We start from the raw sequence: 25,956 nt of genomic DNA, 5'->3' as shown, positions 1-25,956 counted from the left end.
CCCCTAAACATAGTGATTCAAGAGAAATAACACATCACCACCGGATGAAGGCTGCCAGGTAACATTCCCAGAAGCCTCCATTTTCTCTTTAATCACCAGTTTCCTCTTCCCAATTAAATGTATTTAAAAGGGGGCACTTATCAGGCGTATTTGAAACAATGTTTTGAGGAATGTTACAACTTACATCCCTTAATACCATCACATCTGTTGTCAACAAGAAACATAAACATTAGATACTGAAAATTATTAATTTGGTTGAGGGGTAAATTAAATAACCATTAATTTAAGCCAAATTATCAGGCAAATTAAAAGAAAACTGAAGATGTCTCAAGAATGTTACCGGTTATATGAGTTCTTCCTCAGTATCTGAAGTCTTGCTACCTTTACCCTTATAAATCTCCTGATGTATAGCAGCTAGATGGATTTTACAAAATCATTTCCCAGAAGAGAATGTCACCTTTTTAATGTTGACAAAGTTGCTAACTTCTTTCAAAACTTATTCAGATACAATTCCATGCTCCCAGTCCTCAGTCTCCCTGCCACAGCGCCCCTTAACAACTTGACCGCCACAGACTCTTGTTATTGCAGGGCTTTCTCTAACAGTACTGATGCCGTGTTTGAAGGGCTCCGAGCAGTGGATCACATCCAGGAGTAGTCAGAGTCTACTAAATTTATTTTATTTGTAATAACTGACTTATGTGTGTGTGTGTGTGTGTGTGTATATGCATGTTTTTTTGTTGTTGTTGTTAACTTCTACAAACAGATATTCAAAGGAGGAAGACAGCATCTTGTTTAAAAAAAAAAAAAAAAAAATTTCCAATCCACCCATTTGAATCCACTAAACCCAATGGAATAAACAAGGCAGAAATTTTGCAATCATTGAAAGAGGGAGGGGCTCTTGGGGAAAGATGCAATGGTACAGCAGCTACTAGTTTTATATATATTACATATGTATACATATATACCTACATATATATGTATGTATGCTTCTTACACATATATCCATATACATATAAATAAAGGAAGAACATTATAGCACGACATGACGTTGGCAAGTTTGTGATTCTTCCTCCTGAATCCCCTGACTTATTAGCCTGTACTTTAAAATATCTGAGAAGTTTCATAAGAAGGGGGAAAAGAAAGAAAAAAAAAGGCACTTAACAAAGACAAAGGCCTGAATTGAGCATGTTTGAGGAGCAATATAAGTATTTCAGCAGAGCTAAGAAATGATTTACAGAGTTAAACTTTTATCCTTACATTTTATAAAATAAAATTGTATAACATTTTGTAATGAGTTGTTTACCTACTACTGCATTTTCCTTCTGCTTCATTATTACAAAAACAAAAGCCCCCCCAGCAAAAACAAGACAAAAACCAAACTAAAACAAAACAAAACAAAAAAACAATCATACATGCACAGTAAAAAGTAAAAGTGCCCTTTTTGAGAACATAAGGTCAGCAGAAACTGGTGCTGAAGCACAGGGAAAGTTCTCAAGTTTGGCCTGATTATAGATTATTCTCATTCTCCTATTTCTAATGTAAAACAAATAAAACAAACACCAAACAGACAAAAGAGTCAAACCTAAAACCTAAAACTTAAATGATGTAAGAGTACAGGGACCAGTGTGTTTTTATGGTACACTCCTGAAACAAAATATCCTAATTCTAGACATGGTCAAGTTTATGACAGAACCACCTAGAAATAAAGAACTGCAAATTAAAGTCAACCAATACAGGCAAATTTCATCTTACAAATGTAGCAGCAAATATGATAACTGGAGTTCTAAGAGATGATCCCACGGGACACAGAGTTCTCGTAATCAATGGCAGTTTGAATAAACAGTAGAATTTCCATTTCAGAAAATGTCTTGAACCAAGCAGAGGTGGAAAGGGGCGTGGCAGAGGGCCCAGGAAGAGAGAGTAGGGTGGCTGCCCTTTCCAGCCCTGGCAAGTAAACAATTTAGATCTGCTTTGGGAAAAAAATCCTGGGTTAAAAATCTTTTCCAATAAATTGTTTTCAAACAGGTGTCAAACCCACAGTATTCAAAAACACACATGTGCTGGGTTCTTCCCCTCACCTTGGTGACACAGTAAACCCTACTCAACTTCTGTGACATAAAAACTGTAATTTGGGCTAACGACATCCATCAGAGGGGTGGTAGGCATGAAACAATGTACTGACACAATCCTCTAATTTCCTCAAACATCAAGATTTTGAGACTTCAAATTAACTCCATTTCCTTTCCCCAAACCTTTTTCTTTAGGCTGTTAAAATCATGACTTCTTTACCCTCTGATCACAGAAACATATGACAAAGAATTATAATCATCTTTGAATGAAAATTATTGCTTGCATTTATTTTGGGGGCTCTGAATGAGCCTGACACTTTGCTCCCCAAAACAGTCTCCAACTGAGGCTCAGCACTGCTATCTCTGAAGACAACTCTGCTGACCATTATTGCTTGTGAATACTGAGGATTAACTGGTATGTACAGTAACAGCTTACACATCAGTGAAGGCAATTTAAAACACAAGACAATTGAAAATAACAGCTTAATCTTCCTGAATCAAGAATCCCACTGACTGGGACATAATTAAGTGTGCTGATTAATTTTGCATTGGGATGTTGCTAATGCTCTTCAGAAATACACAATGTTCTATATCCTTTCCAATTGCTCACCATTTTAAAAAATAACATAATTTGACTTTTAAGTGCAAAAATACTGTATGGTTCACAAGTCTCTGTGCTAAAAAATAACCAATTTCTATGCTTGTTTTAGTTAGAAAAACTAGAAAGATAGATGACCACAAAGCATGGACACCTTTTTCAATGTCATGATCTAGAAAAGAAACAGTTTTGTATTTACATGTAGGAACGCTCTGATCATACTCACCTATAAAGAAATATAAAGATGTTTGTTTCTACAACATAAAAGTGTAGTCTTGATTGACATGCAAATTGGCAGACATGAAAATGTGTGTGGGGGGCTGAGGTGGGAGTCTGGCAGAAGTCCTCAAAGGATCAAGACCACAGAGAACAGAACAGAATCTCCATCTACGTGAACTCTTCAAACCCTAGGGTCTTCAGCTATTTTTACTGGTTAGGCATAAAGTGATGATGAGGGGAGAAGTGGTAAACCTTTACTCTTCTAGTGACAACAAAGAGTCAGGGTCTGTCTTACCCCCACACAGTTCAGAACCGATGGGTATGAGAAATTAAAACAGCTCTTTCTAGACTTAAACTCACAGTGCAGGTGTCTGCATGCAGATGTGTGCACACACACACCGAGAGGAAGACGTGCAGTGCGCCGGAGAGGAGATGAATGTGCACCCTGATCTCTCTGCGTAGAGGATGGAAACAAAGGCTAACATCCCCAAAGAAAATTCCTCTGTAGTTTTAGCCAGACTTCCTCCTCTCCCCAAATTAAATGAAAACAAGAGGTATATTACAGTGGAATAACAAAAATTGGGTTTCACTAATTAGAAAAAAAAAAAACAACCAAAAAACAAGTCAGACCTCTCTGCAACATTCCAAAATATCTACCAGGATTGATGACCACTTTCTTACTTGCTTTATTTACAAACTAAATTCTTAGAGGCAAGTAATGTATCAGTCACTCCTCAATTAAGCATTTTCCCTTACAAATTCTTGGAACTTTGTTATGAAAGGAAGCCAATGTGACTGAAGTCAAAATACAGGCATGCAGACTAAGTTACTTGGGACTTTTGTTCATAAAAGGAAAAAAGGACCCAGTTAATATCTTTTTTAATAATCTCAATGCGACAGGGTGACTGATAATGAAAAGACATGTAAGAAATCCTGCTACTACCAATCTGATGCTGTTTTTAGGGGAGTCTGTCATTAGAAACGGACCAAGCTTCCACCTTTCTTGGGTACAGTTTGAAATGTCCCAAAGCCTTCTAAGAAGCCTAAGTATCGAGAAAGGGCCAGGAGGCAGGCAACGACAAAGGAGGAGAATCTAGAACAACGATGAGGCAGAAAAATTTAAGTAAAATGCAGTCAAGCCGAATAAATTTCTTCCTTCACATCCTTTGCTGAATACCCTACTTGCATGAGGAGCTGTAAGAACCAGGAGCCAACGTGCGGGTTTACTCACAGGTCAGCGCTCGCAGTATTAGTAAAGCTTTAAGATCCCAAATGCTTCCAATCAATTTCACTATACTGGATACAGGGAGTAAAAATACACTGACTGTTATAAAAAATAATTCCTTGTACACATGACGATCCTACTGTAATTCCTCCCTTTAAAATACCATCTTAAAATTGCAAAAATATATATATATATATGCTATTTGAAAGAAGCATATGTAATATACACATATACCTGTGTCTATCAATAGTTAATATCACCTGAAGTACCACTAGCTAAAAGAACAGTGGGAGAAGCTATGAACTGAAGTTGGGGGACATTTACAGTTCATATTGGTAGGCCTTCAAGGGCTAAGAGCACCAAAGCCGCAGCCCTACATCAAAGATCCCTATTTCTCAAGAGAAAAATGTGAGCACAATCACATTTTACCATCAAGAGTGGAAATAAGAATTAACCAGTCGATACAGATGCACATATCACCTGAAGAAGGGAGTTAAGTGCCTGCTTCTGATGGAAGATGAAATTGATCCTTTTACAAAAAGGTGACATCTAAGTTTCATCTGTTAACAACAGGCTCAATTTCTTGACTTTTAAAAATCTCCATGATTTAATAATATATATCACTGTGCTAAAATAACTTTCCTGAAGCATCCTTAGTCCACTGATTTATACAGGGAGTTGCTACACACTGGAGAAGATTCAAGTGGTTCAGGATTTCGGAGGGTACAGGATTTTCTGTTGCTGTCTGTGTCGGACATACGGTCATTCATTTTTTTGTGGTAAATTTGCTGCACAGTCCGTTCAAACAGACATGAGCTATTCCTGACAAGCTGGCCTAATTCCAGATATACTGTCGTTTATTATGCAATTCCTTCTACAAGTATTCAGATCCAACCCTCAAGATGGATGGAGTTTACCCAAATCCTCAATTTCTTCTACCTCTGGGGGGCGGGAGGGGAGTGTCAAATTTGTACTTCTGTGGGTTTGACAACTGAGTCTTTTTCAAGTCAGTTAAAATGGTAACTTTGTCTTTCTTTAGAAGAAACCAAAGGTCACTAACTTTGCATTTCTTCCTCCTGCACCTGGCTTTACTCAAGTAATGTTTTCTTTTCTTTTTTCCTTCTCACCACAGTGCTTGGGACGAGAATGTAAACATCGACAGAACAGCAGCCCTATGACCACACAGTACTTTCCATCAGGTAGACTCCGTCAGCCAGCTGAGTGTCTCATCTCCTTGGCTTGCTGGGATGTCACTGAGATTTCCGTGGTAATTTAGTGTCCCCTTTACTTTGGCCTCCATCTGGAAAAAGAGATATTTAATTGGAATAGGTCAGCATGTTATAAAAAATAGGTAAGAAAAACAAAGCAGTAACAACAACACGTTTAACTTTCACGTGGGTGACACTACTTAAAGACAACCTTTAATATATCTTACCTGCTAAAATATTCAGGAGGCCAAGATAAAAACTCATCAAAACGATCCTCTTATCTCACATGGCTGAGTCCAGTATCATATACATACATTTCAACAAGTATCAGTAGCCTCATAGTGAGCTGTGTTAGTAACAGTTAAGGACTTAAAAAAAAAAAAAAAAAAATAGCCCTGACCTCCTCCTTCAAAGGACTACCCTATGTTTTAATTCCTTTAGAAGGCAAGGACAATTCCATTTTCCTGCAAGTGAAATTAAATTCCCTGTTGTAACATAGCATTTGATCATTAGTTTTCAATTTGTTCCTCTTTTAAAAAAAAAAACTGAGTCATTTATACATATAAGCACTGGGGTATAGGCCAGAGGTGTGTATGTGAGCGGATTCCCCTGAGACAAGAGTGGGGAGCAGAACAGATGGATCTATTGAAATACACTGCTGAGGGGAGCAGCAGGTAAGACAGCTACCTGGCCTGGGATCAAACTCAGGCCACAGTGGGTGACAGTAGCTTGATCACGTTGAGCCTTTAACCCCTGTGCCACAAGGGAGGCCCTGAAGAGGAACGTATTGCTGTATTACAATAACACCTTAAGGCTGGAGGGAGAACACAAATCACACTGCTAAGTCCACTTGTGAGAGTTAAGTTATGCTGGTAAAACATGAAATAACGAAAGCTTCCTTCCTTTATTGATTTTTTAGAGCTTTATTTACTATGCGTATAAGAACTGGGATACAGGTCAGAGAGGCAGAGGGTGAGAGGATGCACCAGAGACAGAGTGGGGAGCAGAACAGGCAGATCTGCTAAAATACACTGCTGAGGGGAGTAGGGGGTGGACCAGGTGCCGCACCATGCGGGTCAGCTCCCTGGCTGGGGATCAAACTAGTGCTGCAGTGGCTGTGGACAGGTTCACAGTGCTGTGCTTCAACTCAATATACCACCAGGGCAGGCCCAAAGCTTCCTTTATTACAGAGATTTATCAGTGAAACAAAGTGATATTTCAAAAGTTATCAAGCAGGTTGTTACTAAAATAACTGGTGACAATATCTAAGGAATGGGCTTTTTGTTTTATAATGTGCTTTTGCATATTGTGAGAGAAATGAATCCATTTGAAGTATAAATTCACAAGAGTAAGGTAGTTTTCAAGTGTGGTTTTACTTACTTAAAGCCTTGGTTAATTAGATAAATAAAATATAGATGACCCTTGAAAAACTAAAGGGTTAAATTAGAGTGTGTGTGTGTGTGTGTGTGTTCCCCATCCAGGGATTCAACTGACACCCCCAGTATCCAGGGAGAGAAAAATCCACATATAAGTGGAACTTGCAGGTCAAACTTGTGTTAGTTGTTAACTATTTTCATATTAACTGGACTGCGAGATTCTCAAGATTAAGGCTTGCAAACTTTGGCACAAAGACTAAACATGCCCCCTCCCTTTTAAATTATATTTAAAATATTTATTTATGCATACAAGAATTGGGGTATAGGCCAGAGGTGTGGGATGAGAGGATTTACTGGGGAGCAGAACAGGCTGACTGACTGAAATACACTGCAGAGGGGAGCAGCAGGCAAGACAGGAGAGGCCTGCTGCGCCATGTGGGTCAGCTCACAGGCCAGGGATAGAACTCACACTGAAGCAGCTGGGGCTGGCTTGCAGTGCTGCACTTTAACCCACTGTCCCACCAGGGAGGGCCAGTTCAGACTAAGTGGCAGAGAAACTGAATGTTAAGAAGGAAGGCTGTGGTCAGACTCTTGGGTCCTCAATGTAACAGCAGCATATCCCAAGCAAGTGCTCACCTCTCAGTTCCTCGTGTGTTAGGAGGAGACTGTTATCTCAGGCAAGGCTTCTTGTGAGGGTTAAATTAGCTAACAGAAGGCAGCAGTCACCAGACTCCCTGGCACTTACATTTTTAATCAAGTACTGTAAGTACTACACATGAATCTTACACAGTTCTATGGGTCCTTCTTTGTGACCATGTCCATGAAACACACTCAAACTGGCAGCTCTTTACACATGATGAAAGATCTCACTCACGCACACCCTTTCTCTTAAAAGGAGTTTGTTGTCAATGAGGATTTGGCCATGAAAACTTGCTTTCTACCCCTTGTCATTCCACTGACATTATTTTCAGGAAAGATTTATAATCTACACCATAACTCTACATAAATAAAGAGCTGAGGACAGCAGTGGCTTTCTTACCATGAAACGTTTGCTGTAAGTGTGCGGGCAGAGGTGAGTGGGGAAGCGTTGCTGCATGCTGAGCTCCTGGTTGTAAACCCTTTAGTAAATCTAAGAGGAAAACACACCTGTTAGTAACCTTCTTAAGACTAAGATTTGTGCTCTTAGATCAAAAATGCAAATAGTTTAATTTATCTAATGCAAGCACAGATCCTGCCTTCAAAGACCTTAAACATAAATGTTTAAAAATTGCATCTGTAAATGCTTATTATGTATGCAAAATGACCCAGCACACCTGGCTTCCTGTTACTAAAATTTCATTCAAAGAAAAGATAGGTGGCTTATTAAAATCTGTAAACAAGATCTCAGAATCCAGTTGATAACTTATAGATCAGTGAAATAAACTGCATTGATTACAAAAAAAGTTCTATCGTCTCCACTAACTCCAACTGGACTAATCTCGAGCACATACATCTGGTGAGAAAAGCCCACTTACTCTGAGTTAGGCTATGGTGGAAAGCGGCTGAGGTAGATCCCGACGTGCTTGTCACTCCAGCTGTGTCCGCTCCAAAGCCAAGTAGCTCCAAGGGAAACTGGAAGGGCATGGTCACTGGAACAAGTCCACCCAGCATCCCAAAAGGAGTCACATTTTGATTTGTTACAGACAAAGGTGATGTCATGAGAGTCAGAGGTGAGGCATTAGCCAATAATGATGCTCCTGCTGTGGACTGCAGAAACCAGGGGTCAAAACACACACGAAATCAATTCCTTAACCGAATTATTTTATTTAATATCCCCATGGATGCAATACTGTGTCTTAAATCTGCTCTAACAGAAACTCTGCGTCAGAAATGAAGATTGAAGAGAAAAAATATATTTCAAAGAGCTATCATTTTGTAAATATGATTGTATTTAACTATTTATCATGCTAATGATTAATGCAATATCAACACCTACTCACCCTCTTAACCCATTCATTTCTACCGTAGATGCCTACTTTTCCACTTTTGCTCCTAACCCCAGATCTGAACCACTAGTTATTAATTCCAGTTTCAATCTGGCTTCTGAAAGTGCTCGTTAAATCTTCCTAATTAGCCTGACAATCTTTCCTGGCACAACCCCTGCAGCTGCTGTTCCAGACTATGCTGCTTCTAGAGCTCCTTACTCAGTATCCTGTACTTTCCCGAGTATCACGGAGAGAGAAGCGGCCGCCTGCATGCTTTTCCTCATCATCAGTCTTACTAGTTCTCAGCGGTTAAGTACCTGAACTCTGCTATGAGTCCTACCTCTGCAGACCTTTCTGGTGCAAACACCTTGTACTGCACCTTTACGGGGTTTGCACACATATCCAGGGGCCTCTTGTTTTATTTATTCATTTTTACAAGCATGCTGGCTTTCCTGGCTCCTCTTCAACCCTTAGCAACAACCTGACTTATTTGCGTCACTTTTACTGTCAAACTTACTGAATGCTACATCATTTCTTCTTTCCTTAACTCCTGAAAGCTAGTTTCCATTTTACTACCTGCACCCCTATGCTTACTGCTGCTCTATTTACAATAGGGAAGATGTGGGCTCAGCCCAAATGCCAAAACAGGTGATTGGGCCAAGAAGATGTGGTATATGTACACTATGGAATATTACTCAGCAATGAATCAAAAAAGATAAACTCATGCCATTTATGGCAACATGGGTGGAGCTGGAAAGAATCATGCTTAATGAAATAAGTCAGAAGAAACAGAAAAATACCAATGGTTTCACTCATAGCAGGAGTATAAGGGATCAGGGGAAAAGAAAAAAAATATATATATATATAGTGAAATAAGCCAAAAAGAAACAAAAATAGCAATGGTTTCACTCATAGCAGGAATATAAGAGATCGGGGGGCAGGCAGGGGGAATATATATAGATAGATAGATAGATATATAGTGAAATAGGCCAAAGAGAAACAAAAATACTGATGGTTTCACTCACAGCAGGTGTATAAGGGGTCAGGAGAAAAGAAAAAAAAATGTATGTATATAGTAATTGTAATAAAGTGAAAAAGAACATCAACTAACAACTGTGGGCCAGAGACATTCTACAGGGGAAGAGAAGGGAACAGGATCACAACTGGGGTGGGAAGAGCACACGGGACTGTGGTGATGGCACAGGGTGAAGTGGTGGTGGGAAGTCCATGGGGATTACAGCTGAGATGGAAAAATGTACAAAATGAAGAGTGATGTGAATATATATAAAAGGGAAAAAAAGCCCGTCCCTTTAAAATATATATTAAAAAAAAACCAACTTTTACAATTCTAAATATAGTGAAAACTGAATTCTTTGAATATTTTTTTAAACAGTAATAAATGATAGCTATTTTCAAGTTTATTTTTGTGAGCTAATCATTTCTACCAATGATTATTAAAAATAAGTGTCTTCTTAGTTAACGTATAAGAAAAATGTAGGTGATTTCCCCACACAGGTAAGCTGCATTACATGTCTCTATACACTTAGTGGTCTATGCAAGAAATGATGGATGTCCAAGAATGTGCGTCTGTGGTTCTTTCATCATTTCCCCAAAGCCTTTCCTTCCCTATCTCCTTTATTTGTTATCTCTCACGTGTATATGAACAGTTTTGACTCATCTCAAGTGAATAATTCCACCTGGATATCTAACACTCATACACGCAGCGACTGATCACATTATCTCTGGTGACCCTTCGCCTCCCCGGGACCCCTGATGCCAGGATGTTCCTTGCTACCATCAAGTCTCATTCTGTCGGGTTTCAAGCATCATAAAATAAAGGACAAGATGAGCTCACAGTCAGCATATAGTCATATGCCCGTTCTTTTTATTTTTTCAACCACATCTCTCTCCAACACTTAAGTAGAAAGGATCAGTACCTTATGGTCACACTTTTCTACTTATTTGCCAATTTCTCCTCTATTGTGCCAATCTCAATACACAAATTCAAAAAGCAATTCAGAAAGAATTACTGTTAGAAATAATAATACTTTCAAGCACCTTGGAGAAAAAGGTTCCCACATTGATTTAAAAATGAGCAAGCGTGTTTTCTTCTTTTTAATCGTAATTCTATTGCAGTCTCAGGGAAATATGGGATACACACTCCACCCCACCCCAAGTAAGGCCCCTGATAAATTGCTGATAAGGAAAAGTCTTCAAAACAGTAATATGCAGAAATGTCCAACAGTCCGTACTTTCAGAAACTTCCATATCCACTTTTTACTTGTTTATAAAACTAAAATGTCATATCAGATGAACCAAATGTTACATGGGCTTTTCTCCTGCTAGGAGGCAGACACCTTCCAGAAGTGGAGTACCCCACACTTGATGTCCCTTGGAAGACACATGCCAGTTGTTAACATGAAGTGGGCAGACAGCAGGATAATGCCCCGTAGTCCAAAATACTTTCTGTGAGCATCACATCTCATCCCCAGAGGAAAGTAGGAAGGGGAACCTTGCCCTTCCTGTGGTGAGCATTGCATTTTTTAAAAACCAAGTTTTATTTTGGTGAGTACATCTGTTCCCTCTCCAAAACACATAGAATGATCTTTTGAAATGTAAGCCAGACCATACCACACTCTTGGCTGAAGACCCACCAACAGTTTCCCGTTACACACAGAATCAAGTCCTTATTATGGCCCACAAGGTCCTCCACCTCATGGCTCTGGTTCACCTCCAGCCCCATGGCCTACCCACCTCTGCCCAGTCCAGCTGAGGAGGCCTTCACATCAGGGTCTTTCCTATCTCACATGGACCAGCCATCTTGCCCAAATTATTTACTCCCTCCTGTTTCCAATGATTGGTTCTTGTACATTTAATTACCAGCTTAAATGCTGCTTCTTCCAAGCAGTCTTCCCGGATTTCCTTAACTATGCTAATCTGAAGGGGGGCAGGGGGGGGATCTTGAGTTTGAGTTTGGTGTTCACTTTATTTCCCCAGCACCTAGAAGAGTGCCTGGCACATATTAAACACCTCAGAAACATGTGCTTAGTGAATAAATTATTTTGAAAATCATAAAGTGGCAAAGACAGGAATCACAAAAAGTCAATTAACTTGAAAGGCAAAAGAAGAGGCAAGCATAAGTGAAAAATTATCAAACAGAAAGCAGTCAAGGTAATAATCCAAACCCAGAGGATTTCAGTTTCCATTAAACTTTGAACCTGTCACTTTCACTCTGCAAATGAGCACACAGTCAGTTATGCTCTCAGACAGGAGCTACATTTACAGCAGAAATAGGGTAACTGTTAGTAATGAAATGCTAGAGAACAGGGCCACACGGTAGTTCAGTGAGATGCTAAAGAAAAAGAATCTTAGATTCATCAAGAGGTAGAAAACCTTATTCAATTATTGCTTTTCTTTCCCATCAAACCAGTAAAACCAAACAAAAGTGATCAGGTACAGTACGAACAGAGATCCCCAAACCATAAAGCTGCTCTAAAGAGGAAGAAAAGCAGAAAGAAGCGGTTAGATTTGGAAGCACACGTTCTGCCACGCAGGTTTCTTGCTGACCAAACATGCAGGGTGCATGTTTTGGGGTGTGTGGGTGTGAGTGTACACACTATGTAAATGATCACACAGGATGGTTTCCAGGGGAAATAAAGAGAACCAATAGATTCTGGAGATGAAAAGGGATGGAGAAAGATTTAAATTCAAAACAAAGCAAGTGAAAAATAAAATTTAACTCCAGGAAAAAAGTAAAAAAATTCTAAGTAAATGAAACCAGTTTATGATATTAGTTCAACACACACAGTATTTACACAGTTGTGGAGATAATGAGGGTTGTGACATTACTTTCAGGAAAGTGGGATAGGTCTAAGAGAACTAAAAGCCTCCTTTATCATGAAGAGAAAACAAAATACAAAAATTGATAAATTAGGACTCCCCCATTCACTTTTATTACTTAAAACAGAAAAAGCTAAGCGTTCAAAATAGACACTAGAAAAAAGCTGGCAGGTAACTGACATTTCTGTTATAATTCTTGCAACATAATCAAATTGAAGATTTCAAAAATATCCAACATTTTTAACTAAGAAAATATTAACAGAAATGTGGGTTAACTCGTAGCCCTTAGTTATAACTCAAATTTTAACATACATTCCTTACTGTCATTTGGATTTTTATTATTTTCTTACTTCTGATGAAAATAAAATTGTATATAGAAAACATCGGTTAATTCCAGATTACAATTAAGGCAGTGCCAGTTAGTTCAATTTTATTTTAGATTAGAATCCTGGAATAAAATTACTGGCTCAGTCTAGAGTGACAGCAGAGGAGTGGTTTGGCTGCTGAGTGAAAACTGCACAGCAACACCCAACGGTGCGCGGAACGGCAGGGAACCCGCAAACACCGAGACGAGACGCAACCAGGAGGCCGCACCGCACCGGCCAGAGCATGTGCTCCCAGCCGCGTCGCAGAAATGAGGGCCACAGTTTCACAGACAAAGAAACAAAACACTAACATATCATAAATGTATTTTTTAAAGGCTGGTTATGAAACACAGTAATATATAAAACATACTTTCTTGAAATGAGCTTAAAAAAGTACCAAGAAGATATAAACAGTGGTGAAAAATGGGTGATTTTTATTTTCTTTTTCTGAATTTATCTGCAGTGAACATAAATCTTGTGAAATAAGTAAAAACCATTTCAGAGACAGTAAGAATGCTAAAGAAACCAAACGTATATTTGAAAGCCAAATCTGAGAATGTCTCAGAGTACAAAGTGGCAACACGATGATGAACATGGGAGATGATGACACAAGAGGCCAAAGGGAAGTGAGTGAGTAATAAAAAGAGTACCCAAAACCCAGGCAGAAGAGCCAGAAATAATAACCAGGCACATAGAATAACCTACCACTCCAAAGCAGAAAAAAAGTCAGGTCTAAGACCAAAAGATATTACCATGCTCTGGATATAAAATTAATGAAAACTAGATAAACATAGCCATGGTCTGAGAACACTTGAATTTTGAGGAAAAAGAGAAAAACTTATCTAGCACTTAGGCAGAGAATCAGAGTAAATATAAGGGAACAAAAAAACCAGTATCGCCTGAGACTCATCTAAAATAAACCTGAACGTTAAGCAAGGGTCAAAGGAACAGGACCTGCAAATCTGAGAGCCACTGACCCAGGCTCCTCCTCCTTAGGAGCCAGCACAGAAACGGGGCAAGAGCTCAGGTGAGATATCCTCACAGTATTGCTCGTGCACAGATTCCATGAGGGAGGTTCTCCTGCTGGCCGAGAGATGAATTTAATTTAAAAACTCACAAACGGGGAAATTGTGGTATAAAAGGATGACTCACTAATTTGACAGAGAATTACGTGCACCAAAGTCATGCAAAATAAAAATTCTATTTGAAAAAACAAACGTCTAAAGGGAAATGTATAACTTAATGTGTTTAATTAAATGAAAAATAAGAAAACCTTCAGGAGAGGAGGATTAGAGAGAGGAGACAAGTGAAGTCAAGCTCAGGAGTCACTCTTTGCTCTGGACTTTGACAAGATAAAAGTTTTAAATATGCATTTTACTTACGCTTTCGAAAACACACACGCCGTATTTAAAACAGATTCACACTGCAACAAAACCTGTCCCCAAGGGTCCCGCGCTATGACGTCACCATCAGGTGCACCCACTAACTACACAGGCCAGTTACAAACGACCTGCCTATTGCGCCGCCTTGATTAAATCAACTCCCAAGAAAATCGGCACAATCATTAAGTTTAACACAGGAAGGTCTGTGATACACATACCTGCACACTGGCTGCCACCACTGAAGACCCTGAGGCAGAGGATGGTCGGTGTGGAGTAGACAACGGCTTAGTAGCACCCTGTGTTCCACTTCCTGTTCCCCCAGACAGACTAGTCCTGCTTGCTCCGCTTGAGTTAAGGTTGCTACCTCTGCTGGCAGGTACATTCACTGCAATTCCACTCAAGCTATTCTTCCCAGCAGTTCCAGTGGACGATGAGTTTGTTAGCTTTGAAGGGGCCTGAAGATTTTTTGCAGACGGAAGGCCTGAAGCACGACTAGAGGGTAGTAGGTTCAAGGTGGGGGACTGCCTGCTGACGCTGACCCCACTGGGCTGCTTGTGCACTGTGCTGTTACTGCTCGAGGGGCTACTCTGGGCGACGAGGGCATTTGGGCTGGAAGAGCTGGGGGACACGGTAGGCTTGGGGGCGGGGGTGGGTTTAGAAATCAGTTTAGTTGATGCTGAAGGCTTAGCTGACAAAGAGGGCTTGGGTGAGGCCGAAGGCTTAGACGAGGGCAGGGGTTTAGGAGATGTGGCAGGTTTGGGCGATGCGGCGAGCTTGGGGGATGCAGTCATTGAGAAGGGGGATTTGAAACCCTGCGTGGAGATTTGTGACACCATAGCCTTGGCTAAGTAATTACTGGAGGTAGTGGTGCTGGGTGCTGTCCTAGAAACCAGGGGGTGGGACCCTTGAGAACCATTTCCAGGTGAGGGAGTAGATAAAGGAAGGCGGTACATAAGTGGCTTATCTGAAGTCTTAATAAGTGGGGATGAACAGGAAAGTTGGGGATTATTACTTAATTTCACCACTGGGTTGGTCTGTGACTTACTAATGGTTGCTTGTAATGGAGACACATAGTTCTGTTGGACAGCTGAATGCTGGTGCACCTTTGTTACTTGTGTTAACGAAGAAGCATCTTGGGCCTCTGATGTTCCCAGAGCGTGAGAGGAGGCAGCAACTTGGGCTTGGGAAGAAGAGGAGACATGGGTCTGTGAAGAGGAAGAAGTGTGAATCTGGCTTGACCTCTGTAGTCCTTGCTGAAGTAGCCTGGCTGGCAAAGGTTCTAAGGAAACTTTTGGGTTCTGAATTGAAGAACCAGCAATAAGGCCTGAAGAAATGCCAGTATGAGCTAAATCTTGGGGTTTCTTTGGTACTGGCCCTGTGTGACCAGCAATAAGACTTGATGAGTGTGCAGTCTGAGTAGACTCTAGCTTTTTAGGAGTCGCCAGTGGCAGCTTACTCATGATACTCGCTAATTTTTCTTCTCTGAGTCCCGGGCGAGGTTTTGCAGTTGGCATGTTGATCCTAGAGCCAGCTGGAGGGCCCTTGTTCCCATTGTTGATAACAGCTAATGCTTCAGACACAAGATCCAGTGCAGGTGGATGGAAAGACAGGTCTTCGTCAAGTGAGTCATCGAGGCAGATTGTCTCCTGGGCTGGCGTAGAGCTGGAACTGGTGGAGGCCACAGCCGACGTGTTGGAGCTCGTTGAAGGACCAACGGAAGCCACTAATGAGGCCGGAGTCTTCTGGTCCTTTTTTGGGCTGCAGTCCTGGCACAAACAGCATTACATTGGAAAAAAAACCCAGATGATTAATTAAAAAATAAATAAGTAAAAAGCATTAGTTTTTAAAGGAAAAGAAACTCTCTTGGGTGAGTGAAATTTACTGGAAACCTCTGGAGACTGTAAAGCCACAATGAGTTTTGAGAGAGCAGAGCACCTGACTGACCTGCCTCCTAACAGCACTGATCGCGCAGCCTGTCGCACCTTAGGAGGACTCTAAGCGGGCTTACGAGCACACTAAAAGGACACCCACGTACTATTAACGCACTGCTGCTCACCTGGACAGATTTAGATCTTATTCCAGATTCAGGTGTTCAGAGGCTGTTTTCTCTTTAGTCTCCTATACATAAGAGAAATTCTGCCTCTCTCTTAAGAATCTACACAACCTCTCCCTTCCTTCTTATGTTTCTGTCTCTACATGGAGAAACTGGCAGATGAGTCAATCTGAGCATACTTACACTGCAGTTTCTATTCACTATGCTAGAATAGAAGTCCTTATTTCTTTTTCTGAGACACACTTAGCTGAAGATACAATTCATTTTTGAACTACGTAACCAAGTCACAACTATCACACCCCCTCCACCATCGTCCATTTGATCCCTGCTCCCTCTGCATCCCAGAAGCAGGAGTAGAGGAAGGCACTATACTAAGAGAGGGCCTTAGGAATGAAAATTCTTGACACTTAAGAGAATATAAAAACAGAAAAATAGAAAAACAGACAATAGTCTTATTTGTCCAAAAAAGGGTAATATCCTTAAAATGTCAGGAAGAGATAAAATTAGAGAGCACAGCTTAATACTCAAAGAGCAAAATAATTAAAAAGTAACTTTTCTCTAAAAGGGAAGTATGAAGAATGTGACTTGTTGCAGTTTTAAGGTTAAAATGAGATAGAATAATTACACAAAAATCATTTCAAAATTTCTTCAAAACAAACCATCTCAAATAAATCCAACCTCAGCGTCTCATGTTATATATTGATTTACACAATGACATTGGGAAAAGAAAGCAGAGGAAAGATGTGAATGGTCACCTTTTAAGGCCATACAGTAATAAATAAGCGGGTAAGAATGCTGTGATACTCTACCTCCCTGTTCAAAGCTTCTATTCTGAAAGCCCACTTGGGAACCTCACTGGCTTTCAGAAGTCTGTGAGGGAACTACATGAGTTCCCTCAAAGTTGGCCACTAAGTCGAACTGGCAAATGCATGAGACACATTGCTCTGACACGTCATCCAATCACAAGACTAGTGAAAACTTCGCCTTGTGAAAATTACAGAAACTTCATACATATGTATATATATATATATAGGTAGGGAAAGTGTATGAGAGTAATACTGACAGTGTCAGCAACATAAATCGACTGCTTTAAGTACCGCTTTTCAGTAATAATATTTTTATTATAAAAGTAACAAATCGACCTAGGAGAGAACGAGGTAGCGTTATAGTCTGAGAAAGCAGTTCTGAATATACATTTAAATCAAAGAGGCAGGTCATGCCGTTTATGTAACTGTTGATTCAGTGTGAGCAGTGAATGCTGGTGGATGGAGACAGAGGGAGCCGGGCGGAGGCTGCACACCAGGAAGTCAAGGGCATTTTTCCTCTGAGTAAGCAGAAGTTCCTGGATACTCTTCCTTCTCCTTTTACTTTTCGGTATTGTCTGTACTTCTACAATAACTATTTCCTTTAATAACTAAAAAAGAAAAGGTATTTGAAAATTTTTTTAATAACTAAAAAAACGGTACTCAGCAAGGAAAGACAAAACCAAATTGGCAACATTATTTTCCATCTTGAAAATGGGAAAGTGACTCAATCACAGAGAAGTAAACAAAATGGGTGATTCCTCTACACCATCCCAATACATCCATTATTTGAGTTCTGGTATATCAATCATATTTGAACAGGCATCAAAATTTAACCAACCCATTACTAACTGGGACTAAAAGCCTAATATTCTAACAAAAACAGAGCCGCATGTCAAAAAAAAAAAAGCACATGAACTTAAAAGAATTTAATAAAATGCTGACAGAGTATTATTTGGTTTAGAAGACAAATAGATTACTAAGAAAAAGAGAATTATTTACTTTGTACTCAAAGAGTCTCTAACATTACAAGTTAAGAAAGTCAGAATAACAATTGAGATGAAAAAATGCACAAAATGGAGAATGATACTTAAAAAAAAAAAATCAGAATAACAAATATCGAACTGACCATAACCTTACAAGCAAAGAAACAGCTAATCAAAGGGATGAAGGTGATGGGAAAAATCAAGAATGTATAGGGTATGGTCTTCATTACAAGTTTAATTTCAAGTCATCATTGTTCTCATTTCTAAAGGTTTTTTTTTTGCTCTCTTGCAATTGTTTCATTCACTCTTATATAATTTTTAACCTCTTTTTCAATTTATTTAAATAAAAATTCTCATTTAAATTTCATTGGGACCCTCCCTGGTGGAACAGTAGGCTAAAGCACAGCTCTATGAAGCTATCGCAGCCACTTCAGCACAAGTTCTATCCCTGGCCAGAGTGACCCACATGGCTCAGCAGACCTCTCCTGACCCACTCCCTGTTCCCCTCAGCAGTGTATTTCAGTAGATCCACCTGTTCTGTTCCCCACTCTGTCTCTGGTGAATCCTGCCCCCAGCCCCTGCACCTCTGGCCTGTACCACAGCTCTTATATGCATAAATAAATAAATCTTTTAAATAAATAAATAGATTTCATTTGCTTGCTTCTGCTGACTTTTACAGTAACTCACTTTCTCATGTATTCTGTATTTCCTGATTGTAAACACGTGTTTACTTAACAGTACAGTGGTAAGAAATCTATGATAAATAACATACACACGTTTCATATTAAAAATGTAGTACATCAGTGTGACAAGTTATGACTTAGTTCAATTCTTACCTTCACTTTGGGTTTAGATGCAGGAATCACCTTTTTCTTTGTCCTAAGACAAAAAGATTAAATAGGAGGCCATTTCAATAATACTTGGGTCATTCATAAGAAAATTATATAATCTTACAATGGTAAATATTTTGTTTTGCTGTTGAGAAAACATTTGAAGGAAGGAATTATGTTTAAATCTTCAGTTTATATGAAGCAACATTTCCCCCAATTTCAATTTACTAGTAGAAAGACTAAACCATTAGTAAAATATGAAATGCACAACAAGTTATTCTTAAATTTAATGTAGATGCAACTTCAAGTCCAAATTAAACCATGCCAAGTCATTTAAGATATTATTTAAAAAGCAAAATGAAATATCAAGTTTTTAAAGAAAACTGTTTTCACTATAAAAGTTCAAATAAAATGTCAAAAAGACATGAAAAAATACTGTGGAAATTTGGAATCTGAGAAGTGTGAAAAATTCTGAATATTAAAAAATTTACAGGTTCCATAGTAGGAGAAACTAGTCAAATGTTTGCAATATTAGCTGACCAGCTAATTGCCTGAATATTTCTATTTTACTAGTGAAAATGTCATCAGTTAAATTTTATCTTGATTAAAACTGCCAAGCTACAACTTCATTTAGGTAACATTAAATTTCTATTTTTTTTGGTAAAGTCATTTGGACAAAAGACTTCCAGGCCCAATTCTTCCATTCCTACTTTCTAGCACAAAAGAAAATACAATGTTAGCCATCATACTGAACAGGAAGTAAACTTTAACATTAAAGGATAAGTTCTTTATACTTGAATTGTGAAGCATACATGATTTGAAAACTAGATGAAATTTAAATGACAGAAATATTGTTATTTACACACATGCACACTCTCCCTTACCTTACCTCCCAGAGATTAGCAAAACCTACCACAAAGTAAACCTTTATTACATGAAAACTACCTCAAACTTATGCTAAAAAAAAAATAGCAAGAATTGAAAAAAAACCATACCCAACTCAATATATTTCTGAACACTAACAAAGTTTCTTCCTAAGAACAGTAAGGAATCCCATTATTGGGTTGTAGAAAAAAATCATGATGCATTTTTATTTGAAAAACAGAAAAAATATGTCATGAGTTTTCTGATAGCCCAGTATTATAAATGTACACAAAGAGGGGGAAAATTCTGAAAGTCACCCAAAATATGTTCACCAGACCTCTGAGCAGAATATTGAATTAGTTTTCAAAAAATTCTCAGTGACTTGTTACTTTTACATTTTCTTAATCCTTAATACCAAACTTCTAAATTTGGTCCTAAGTTACAGGTAAAAATAAAACTTTTATGTAGTTACCCAATATTCACCCCAAAACTTGTCAGGAGGATGAGACCTTTCTTTAGTAATCACATCACTAAGGAAACACCTGATTTTGAACAAAGGGGAGGATGTGAAGAACAGGTTAATTTTGTGGAATAAGGCACTCTGCAGAGTAGGGTAGGGTAGGCCTGTGTGAGAACTGGTGAGGAAAGCACAGGACTCTGTGGAAGGCCGAGGGGAAGAGAGCGGACCCAGGAGACTGCAGGGCAGAGGCCCAGCACAAAGGAAACTGGCAGGGCCTTCCTGTGCACATGGCTCCTTACAAGGTGACCAGGCCACTGCGTCCGCTATGGGCGGATCCAGATTCTGGAGGTCAGTCTGAGAACTACGTAGTAGATAAATGCGTTCTGACAAAATGATTTGTTAAAAAAGCAGTGGTACAATGGAGATTGTCCAAATGTATATTTAAGTCCTATTTCACCTAGAATTTTGTTTACTGAATGTGAATAAAAATCAGTGAAGAAATCTGTGTTTACTCACGGAGCAGAAGTGAGATGATTATGTACACTCCGGCTCTCCTTAAAAAGCATTCTGGAAAAATTAAAAGGACATAATTATTTTTTCATAGCAGGTAACACAATAATCACATCATCATTCGATTTTCAATTACAACTTTCACCAAGTAAAAGCTGTAATGAACAGTGCATTCAATAATCTACTTTATGGGGAGTTTTCTACCATCTGTATTTATTTAAATCTTTTAAGAGATATATACACTTTTTCTGTTGATTTAAGCTGGAACACCGTAAGATGACAGGTTGAGATAGCCACGTTTATTAATTTTAACAATCATTTAACTCTAAACTTTAAGTGGGACTACTCTTCTTGAGATGCCACTCTTCAGTGATGATTTTCAATGGAACCTTTTTCTTAGGCTCTAATCCTTGTGTTCAGTTTACATTCATGATGTAAGTATACGGAGTTCCCTTCCTAAAGTTCATAAACCATCTCCCCTGCCCAGCCTGCTTTTTCTCTATTAGTGAGTTCAAGTGCAAAGATGAAAAAGTGGTTGATAAAACAAGCAAAAAAAAAAAAAATCGCCCTTTTATCTCTATCTCTACAGCCATGTGACTGATTTAAGGGCTTGAAGTTTTCAAAGCAGAGATCATCACAAGCTACAGGTCATAATCTGAAATGACCTGGAGAATCTTAGACACATTAGGTTCTTGGCAAAAGTAATGTCATAGTATGTGTGTAGACACATCTGTAGCAACAGCAATACGAGAAGGTAAAGTAAAATCTAGGACGCCGTGTCCTTACCTTGCCTGCATCCAGCCCTTAGGCCACAACGGCTTCACCTCTGTCTCCATAAAAGATTTAAGATAATCCTCAGCAGACTGGCTTTTATTTGGCTCTAACTCATAGCATCCCAATTTGATTTCAACAAGGTTACATAACAAAGTTCTAAACAGATTAAAAATACATATTTATATATACATCTGACTGCAAAATGATAGAAAATTAAGCTTGTTAAAGCACATAAATCTGACAGCAGTAATAAAGTATATTATGGGGAGGATTCAGAGACGACAAGGAGATAAATAATGTTTAATATACGTCATTCACAGCTACAGTCAAATCCCCAGTATGAGGCAATTCCGCCGACACTTTAGGCACCAGATACTGCAGGGACTGTCCCTGCGCCCGCTAGGGCGTGGAGGCTGGAAGGAGCACAGCTGAGTGCAAAGGTCTGTCGAGTGCTTCACCTTCTGCAACCAGTATGATTTATTCAATAATTAGAAGATTAGCTTATAAAAAATGGTATTTGAAAATAAAATTGATTGTACTCTAAGGATATTAGTACCAAACTTTTTCTTGTAAGTTTTTCCTATATACTAATTTTTGTTTGCTTCCAATCTAATCTATCATTTACCATAGATTCTTTTTATAAGAAATCTTACTTTTGCATTATCTACTTGGTTGAAAGTGAAGACTTTTTAAAAATTTTACCTAATAGTGTCATCCCAGTGGAATTTCTTTCTTGGTCCTATGACACGTTTCCCAGGCTTTTCATCATCATCTTCCTCAGATCCATTTTTTTCTCGTTCTTCATCTGTTTGCAACCTAGAAATATAAAATAATTTATGAAGCAGAATTTTAACCCAATGTTACCTATTATATACTCCATGGACACTTGTTCAATTGCCTAACTGAATGTGAACTCAAATGAAAGGGTAAGGAAGAAATCTATCCACAAAGTTGTTTGAATTATAAGTGTGTATGAAGCACCATGGCAAATAAATTCTTCAAACTATATTATGAGTCACGAACACTAATCTTTAGTTCAGAACATATTTATGAACAATCTCAGTTCAACCAAGCTGGTCAAAATGTGAACTGTCTAGCCAGAGCTGGCTCTTGCCACGAACACATCCACACACTAAAGCAACTGACCTTTTCTTTTGACACCAAATTAACTGGATGAGAAGTGACCTGTCCTTTAGAAAATGCTGAATTATACCATTTCAGTGGGGGCATGTTCTGCTTGATGATGAAGTCCACATAAGACTAATCCCTAACAGCTACAAGTGTTTCTCAAAAGGAAAAGCCAGCCCAACAGCAGAGGGACGTACTTGGCACACTTAGCTTGACTGCGAGCCTGGCAGTCTTCCTGGTATTTAAATAGCTGTTCAGGCATGACGTTGCTAACAGCAAGTTTCAGCTTTTGCAGAGGTTCTCTTAAACGATCATCCTGATGGAGAAAAAAATACAAGTTTTTAAAACATATTTGCAAAACTGCATTTAAAATCTCTATCATTTGCAAGTAATTTATATATACATAGGCAAACAAATCATTAAGACTAATGAGGTGAGTAAAAAGTGAGGTCATAAATATACTTGCAAATATATGACAGCCATCAAAGAGATTAAGTGATTAGACTTGTAAACTCAAAGAATTATGGCCAATTTTGGCTCCAAGTGTGGAAGAACTTCATGGTACTGTAATGAGATAAGCTTCTGACCAAGGGCAGCATTCAAACATGGACAACTACTTAGCAGGGCTGCAGCTGAGGAGAATATAGCAAAACATGGGTGATGACAAAGAATCCAAGTTCACATGCAACTCTGTGATTCCTTCTACTGGTCTTCATCATGTCAGTGTGGGCATGTCTATAGAGATGCACTTCATGAATAAGAAAATTAAGTTCCAAATATGTAAGATTATTTGATGAAATAGAGTTGTATCAGCTGAAGAACAGAGGTTAGAATGAAGCCTTAATTACCATAACCTTAAAGAATGCACATTACCTAGATTTAGGGACATGTCCAGAAACATCCTTTTTAAGTAATAATTAAAAGTTTGTCTTTATAGAAGTAACACTGGTTTGCAACACTGTATGTGGTTTAGGACCATCAGAGTCACCTTCTCAGATGTATGTCGACACACCACCCCCACCACCAAAGCACCCAAAGTTCTTTACTTGAAGCCGTGGGGCCTTCTTGCCCTTTGTTCCAACCTCCCCAACCTTCTCCAGAAGCTTCAAGCTTACAGTTACACTTCTAGCATTTGGTTTGGTTGAGTTTTCTTCATCGTTTTCTCTATATACATTCCACAGTGAGTGAAACCATCTGGTCTTTATCTTTCTCCTGACTTACAGAAATAACCTTTCTATCAGAGAAACCGACCCTAAGGCAGGGCAAACATCTAGAGGTAGAGTTTTGTCCTAAGATATCCCCTCCTGATCAAGTGAGACCTACTTTCTCTCCTCTGACATCCTAGGCACCCATCCCATTCCATAGCACAGGATATAAATTCCTAGTTTGATTCATCTGCTTTAGAAATGACAGCTATGTATATTTTGCACAAATATGTCATTAAATTTGTCTTTTTATCCTCTAACCTAAAAAAAAAATCTGTGCTTTAGAAAACATCATTATCTAATTTTCAATTTTGGAAAAAGCTATTTTTTTAGGGGACCCAATGAAACTTTAATAACTTCTCATGGCTATTAAATACAGATACTATGATTACAATAAAAAGCAACTAATATGCAAATGCTGCATATGAAAACAAATCTACTTAGAGATGCAGATATTATCACTCTTTTTCTTACCTGGACATTGAGATGTAACTTCTTTAGACGTTTCACCAGTGTTTCTTTATTGCATGGCACAAAAGCTTCGAGATGAGAGTAGACACCACTGCGAATGACTGGGCCTACTTCCTGTAGCTGTAACTCAATGCTGACCAGTAACAAATAAATAGTATGGAATTTCTTTTAGATGACAACTCATAAGTAAGGCGGCAAAGCTAGTGATTCTTTTTTCATTTTATCTCCCATGATTTCCTAGAGTATTTTTCAAGAAGGAAAACCTAACCACTAGAGAGGAAAGTTACATAAAGTTTCTATGAGTCTAGTTTAGGAGTTCTAGCCTAGTTCATATATTCAGAGTCTAGATCATATAACCACAAGCAAGCTGGAAGATAATTTTTAATGACAGCAAAGTTTACTTTTTGGGGTAGGGTAAAGTGCAAGCTCTTGATTACAAACTGAAGCTCATTTTTCCAAAGAGACCCACACTCCCCTTCACCCTTCTACTTCTACTCCACTGGAGAGTCATACAGTTTCAAATGGGTTGGTAGTTATTTTCCCCTAGAGGTATTTGAAAATATATATATATTATTCGATAGTAAAAGCCCTGTGGCAACAGAGTCTATAGACTTTTCAGCCATCCTTGTCCCCCCACTTTTGTGCCTGCATTACACAGAGTATGTGACAGTTTGCTCTAGTACTGTTTCCACTGACAAACTAAGGATGTTAGACAAAAAACAAGTTGTTAAATAATACACAGTTCTCGGTTATTAAAAAATAACAGAGAAAAGAGTTTGTAACAGTCACCAGATTCTCAGCAAGGCAAACTTAATAATAAATAATTGCAGTCCTCGAAAATGGAAGACATTATCTATCTGGCAGCTGCTACTGTGGTTAAGATGAGAACAGACGCTGACTGAAAGCTCAAGACCAAACTGGGGCTCATCACAACAAACTACATCCAAATCATCATGTCTTATTACAGGAGAAAGTACAGAGAGCCTTAATACTTGTCACAAATGCAAGATGCAGCCAAAGGTTCAATCAACAGCTTTTGCAGAAGAAACCATCCTATCAAATATATCCCTCACTTAGAAGATATACTGGAATTTCAGAAACAATGAAATATGTCAACACAATTAACTTGCAATAAAAAGTTCTTGGTATTACAGGAGTCAAACAATGAAAGACAAGAAGCTTAAGACCTATAAGAAAACAACCACTAATCTCTTGAGTTCTATGCACAAATATTTGGTTAGAACAAATCAGAACAAACATGATTAGCTTTTTATTACAAGTATAGACTCTGGAAAGAAGACATTCTAGGCTCGCCCCATTGTTTAAAATTAGTTGAGAATGCAAACAGATAGAAACTCCAAGTACTACGTGCTTCCAGTTAAGGACAGATCAATTTAATGACCTGCCTATAAAAATCAGTAGTTCCCCCCCCAAAAAAGAAAAATATTTGATTCTCTGCTCCTAAGCCAATAAATAATATTATGTTAATAACTAGAAAAAGGGCCCTCCCCGATGGCGCAGTGGGTTAGGATGCACCACTGCAAGCTAGCTGCAATCTCCTCAGTGTGTGTTTAATCCCCTGCCTGGGAGCTGGTCCACATGGCGCAGCAAACTTCTCCTGTCTCC

The 25,956-nt window shown here is 38.8% G+C and overlaps 1 protein-coding gene across 1 annotated transcript in view; it reads right to left on the bottom strand.

The window, feature by feature from the left end:
• Positions 1–4,586: 4,586 nt before the first annotated feature.
• Positions 4,587–25,956, bottom strand: part of UBN2 (ubinuclein 2) — a 60,191-nt gene continuing 38,821 nt past the window's right edge. Inside the window, exons 8-18 of the mRNA XM_012720988.1 lie at positions 24,334–24,463; positions 22,852–22,970; positions 22,229–22,342; positions 21,539–21,682; positions 20,759–20,809; positions 18,925–18,967; positions 17,010–17,054; positions 14,465–16,012; positions 8,210–8,441; positions 7,735–7,824; positions 4,587–5,411 (exon numbers count right to left, since the gene is read on the bottom strand). Coding sequence (XP_012576442.1) covers positions 5,362–5,411; positions 7,735–7,824; positions 8,210–8,441; positions 14,465–16,012; positions 17,010–17,054; positions 18,925–18,967; positions 20,759–20,809; positions 21,539–21,682; positions 22,229–22,342; positions 22,852–22,970; positions 24,334–24,463 — 2,566 coding nt within the window. The 3' untranslated portion in view covers positions 4,587–5,361. The remainder of the gene's footprint in view (positions 5,412–7,734; positions 7,825–8,209; positions 8,442–14,464; positions 16,013–17,009; positions 17,055–18,924; positions 18,968–20,758; positions 20,810–21,538; positions 21,683–22,228; positions 22,343–22,851; positions 22,971–24,333; positions 24,464–25,956) is intronic.

Source organism: Condylura cristata, unplaced genomic scaffold (genome assembly GCF_000260355.1).
Source record: "Condylura cristata isolate star-nosed mole 26May11 unplaced genomic scaffold, ConCri1.0 scaffold00005, whole genome shotgun sequence".
NCBI classification, from domain to species: domain Eukaryota; kingdom Metazoa; phylum Chordata; class Mammalia; order Eulipotyphla; family Talpidae; genus Condylura; species Condylura cristata.
Note: the sequence above shows the minus strand (reverse complement) of the source record. Positions and strands in the feature narration are given on the sequence as shown.